Here is a 4707-nt window from a genome sequence, read left to right as displayed (position 1 = left end):
AACCGTGGTTAGCTGAACACCAACGACTTGCCAGTAAAGGAGCCAACTAGCTTCTGAACTAGCTTCTGGATTAGCTACTGGCTAGTTTCAGGCCAGCCTCCTGGAGTTTCTGGCTAGCTTCTTGGAGGATTACAGATCTGAGGTAAATAATACTTTTTTATAAATATACATTGGTGAGGCGGGTTGCAGGAGAGTGTTTTGAAGATGAGTTGATGGAAAATAAAAATAAAATGTATGTGAAAAAGTTGTAAATATATATATATACAGGACACGACAAGACGAGGACAAAAGACGTCTGAACTGCTATGCCACCTTGGAGAAGAAAAACATGATATTTATCCAGTTTATTCTGCCGATCTGTGAATTTATAGATATATTTGATGTATATTGTAACAATCATTGGTTCACTAATGTTGTTTTTTTACCACTTTGTACCGCCCTCACACAGGTGAGGCAATTGTAATTATCACCTAGCCAACTGCATACAAAAATTTATATAAAATCATTTGGCACATCTTTTGATGCTCTGATGAAGGTGTAACTGACGAAAAAACGGCCAATCGGTGCTGGGGGGGCCCGTCTGGGAGTCGAGAGGGCAGGCGAAACGCTTCTCGGTCACCCCAGAACCCCCTGTTGGTCACATGTTTGTCTTGATTTTTTTCCTTAATTTTTTTCCCCCTCTTCCCAGCATAAGGAGCTAGTTGATTCAGGTGCAGCTGGGGACTTTATGGATCGTGGACTTGCCATCAAGCTGGGTGTTCCGCTGGTGCCGATAGATTCTCCTTTTCCCGTGCACTCCCTAGACAGCCGGCCGTTAGGTTCAGGGTTGGTCAGGGAGGCCACGGTTCCACTGGACATCTGGCTCCTGTAGCACCACCTCTGGCTCCTGTAGCACCACCTCTGGCTCCTGTAGCACCACCTCTGGCTCCTGTAGCACCACCTCTGGCTCCTGAGGCACCACCTCTGGCTCCTGTAGCACCACCTCTGGCTCCTGTGGCACCATCTCTGGCTCCTGTAGCACCACCTCTGGCTCCTGTAGCACCACCTCTGGCTCCTGTAACCCCATCTCTGTCTCCTGTGGCACCATCTCTGGCTCCTGTAGCCCCATCTCTGGCTCCTGTAGCCCCATCTCTGGCTCCTGTAGCCCCATCTCTGGCTCCTGTAGCCCCATCTCTGGCTCCTGTGGCCCCATCTCTGGCTCCTGTAGCACCACCTCTGGCTCCTGTAGTACCACCTCTGGCTCCTGTAGCACCACCTCTGGCTCCTGTAGCACCACCTCTGGCTCCTGTGGACCCATCTCTGGCTCCTGTAGCACCACCTCTGGCTCCTGTGGCCCCACCTCTGGCTCCTGTAGCCCCATCTCTGGCTCCTGTAGCACCACCTCTGGCTCCTGTAGTACCACCTCTGGCTCCTGTAGCACCATCTCTGGCTCCTGTGGCCTCATCTCTGGCTCCTGTAGCACAATCTCTGGCTCCTGTAGCACCATCTCGGGCTCCTGTTGGCCCACCTCTGGCTCCTGTAGCACCATCTCTGGCTCCTGTGGAAAATTGGTGGCCCTGTAGCACCATCTCTGGCTCCTGTGGCCCCATCTCTGGCTCCTGTGGCCCCATCTCTGGCTCCACAACCTCGATCAACATGGATCAGTGTTTTTAGTCATAATTAACCAGATCAACATGGATCATTGTTTTTAGTCATAATTAACAATACATCTAACTACTGAATAAAATGTATATAGGGCCAGCTGATATCAACCATACCTGATATAGGGCCAGCACATACTGGTCACACCTGAAATGTGAAATAATATAGTATTTGAATGTAAATGGAGAACAAATCTTTAGATGTGGCACTGACAGAGTAATTACAGACTGAGACAACTTCAACTTTTATGGTTCCACCGCTGGCTCCACAACCTAGATCAACATGGATCAGTGTTATATTCATATTTAACCACATAGTTCAGTGTTTTAGTCATAATTAACAATGCACATCTAGCTACAGAATAAAATGTATGTAGGGCCAGCTGATTTTCACATACTGGTCACTCCTCAAATGTGAAATAATATAGTGTTTGGATGTACACGGAAATAAAATATTTAGATGTGGCACTGACAGAGTAATTACAGACTGAGACAACTTTATACTGAATCTGATTACAAGAAGTAAAACATCGGAAATTGTAACTTACGTTTTTTGTCCACAAAATAACCCCCGATGGAAAACAGAATCAATACTAGAATGATCACTATTGTGATAATGATGGGAGTAATATTGATGGGAGTAAAGCCTTCCTGAACATCACCTGTGAGAAAAAGACAAGATGAGTGATTAAGTTTTCAGTTCATGAATATTAGGCAGTGAGTGGTGGTGTTACATCCTGTCACATGCACCTGCAGGGTCTGTGTTAATGCTGGGGCTGACGATGGTTGTGTTGCTCACAGTCTCTCTCAGAACGGGGTTGAAGATATGGCAGGTCACCGTCTGATTTTCTGTTATATTCACTTGACTCCAGACGCTGTACAGTCCACTTTCAGAATCCAGAGTAATATTGGTCTGTACTTCCCACGGGTCCAGAGTGCGGTTCCCACGGTCCTGGATGGTCCATGTGACCATTGGTTGTGGGTATCCCCTCTGGGTTGAACACGTGGAATTCATATTTGTCTTGTTCACAGTCACACTGGGTGTCGGGAACCGTGCTGAAAGTGAACAAAATAAATAGAACAAGATGTTAGAAAGGTGCCATAGTAATGTTTGATGATTTCCTACAATGACTGTATTAATGCTGTGAATGATTCACACAGGTGGACATGGTATCAAACACATCCAATACATGGTTCCCATGTGGTTGATACTATTCCATTCCAGACATTATTACGAGCTAGCCTCCCCTCAGAAGCCTCCTGTGTTATTAACTCAACCATACCTGCCACAAGTAGGGTAGTGCGACACGGGTGGTTATGCTTATCATTCTCGCCAAACAGTGTAGCGAAAGCCCTGTAGACGTTCTCCTTGTCTTCAAGTGTTACTTGGCTGAGTTTGATAGACATATTCCCAGAACTCATCTCAGACCGAAAGGCTTTAGTTCTGTTTGTGTAAAGGCTATCCTGATGTTGATTCTCTTCTCCTTTTTCGAACGAGTACAACACTCTTTCGGACTCGTCTTGCCAATGGAACCGGAGTCTTGCTGTGTCGATGGCCGTGGATGATTTCAGGTCACAGGACAGGAGAACAGACTCTCCTATAATCCCAGTGACTTCATTCTCAGATGCAGCTGGTGCTGAAACGTACCAATATGTCAAAGTTACAAACTAAGCTCAGAATTCAACACAGATAATAAACCAATGTCACTGTGTTAGTGAATGTGTGTGGTTTGCGTATAAGAAAGTCTACGCATGGATCAATTAGATTGTGGTGTAACATAGTGAGGGATTGTCGCTTTGCCTTCAGGTCCACATGGAGCCTGATAGTTTCCTGCCCCTCCATGCCCATATCCTTCATGTTATCAATGGTTTTCGAATCAAATCAAAATCAAATCAAATCAAAAATGGTTAGCAGATGTTAATGCGAGTGTAGCGAAATGCTTGTGCTTCTAGTTCCGACAAGGCAGTAATAACCAACAAGTAATCTAACCTAACAATTTCGCAACAACTACCACAAGTGTACAGGGATGAAGAATATGTACATAAAGATATATGAATGAGTGATGGTACAGAACGGCATAGGCAAGATGCAGTAGATGGTATCGAGTACAGTATATGCATATGAGATGAGTAATGTAGGGTATGTAAACATATAAAAGTGGCATTGTTTAAAGTGGCTAGTGATACATGTATTACATAAAGATGGCAAGATGCGGTAGATGCTATAGAGTACAGTATATACATATGAGATGAGTAATGTAGGGTATGTAAACATTATATTAACCTCTAGGGGGCACTATTTTTATGTTTGGAAAAATAACGATCCCAAAGTAAACGGCCTATTTCTCAGGACCAGATGCTAGAATATGCATATAATTGACAGATTAGGATAGAAAACACTCTAAAGTTTCCAAAACTGTCCAAATTTTGTCTGTGAGTTAAACAGAACTGATATTGCAGGCTAAAACCTGAGGAAAATCCAATCAGGTTGGTTGTCCTCACGGTCTGCAAAATAAGGCTAAAAAAACTACAGCCACATGTGTAACAGTATAACTTTAGACCGTCCCCTCGCCCATACCCGGGCGCGAACCAGGGACCTTCTGCACACATCAACAACTCTTGCAGAGCAAGGGGAACCACTACTTCAAGGTCTCAGAGCAAGTGACGTCACCGGTTGAAACGCTATTTAGCGCGCACCGCTAACTAAGCTAGCCGTTTCACATCCGTTACACATGAAAATCACAACCACATTTATTATCTGACATCTATGATTCATTCATTCATTTAACCAGAGCCTTGAGTTTCTGTTTGAAAGTGTGTGTGAAAGCCGAGAGAATGAATCATTGATTCGATGGCCACGAGGTGACCAAGCGGAGACAACTTAATCTTTAGACAAGCTAAAACCCTTTCCTTCCTTCCTAAAACAATGAATGAAATACAAATATTGAGGTAGAGGAGACGTACTAAACAACAAAAATACCAACACCAGTGTAGACATTCCACGATGCAAGAGACTAATTGAAATACCTTGAATATTGTCGCATCACAAGTTGAAAAAAGAATAGTT

At 44.3% G+C, this 4707-nt stretch overlaps 1 protein-coding gene across 1 annotated transcript; it reads right to left on the bottom strand.

Annotated features, from left to right (window-relative positions):
• Positions 1 to 249: 249 nt before the first annotated feature.
• LOC109905312 (involucrin) lies at positions 250 to 3477 on the bottom strand. The gene is made up of 3 exons (XM_031801401.1): positions 2924 to 3477; positions 2391 to 2696; positions 250 to 2302 (listed from the first exon to the last, which is right to left on the bottom strand). The coding sequence occupies exon 3, from the start codon at positions 1526 to 1528 to the stop codon at positions 821 to 823; it is 708 nt and encodes a 235-aa protein (XP_031657261.1). The 5' UTR covers positions 1529 to 2302; positions 2391 to 2696; positions 2924 to 3477; the 3' UTR covers positions 250 to 820.
• Between the last annotated feature and the right edge of the window lie 1230 nt (positions 3478 to 4707).

The sequence above is a fragment of the Oncorhynchus kisutch genome, linkage group LG2 (assembly GCF_002021735.2).
Source record: "Oncorhynchus kisutch isolate 150728-3 linkage group LG2, Okis_V2, whole genome shotgun sequence".
Taxonomy (NCBI): Eukaryota; Metazoa; Chordata; class Actinopteri; order Salmoniformes; family Salmonidae; genus Oncorhynchus; species Oncorhynchus kisutch.
This window is presented reverse-complemented; position numbering and strand designations above follow the sequence as displayed.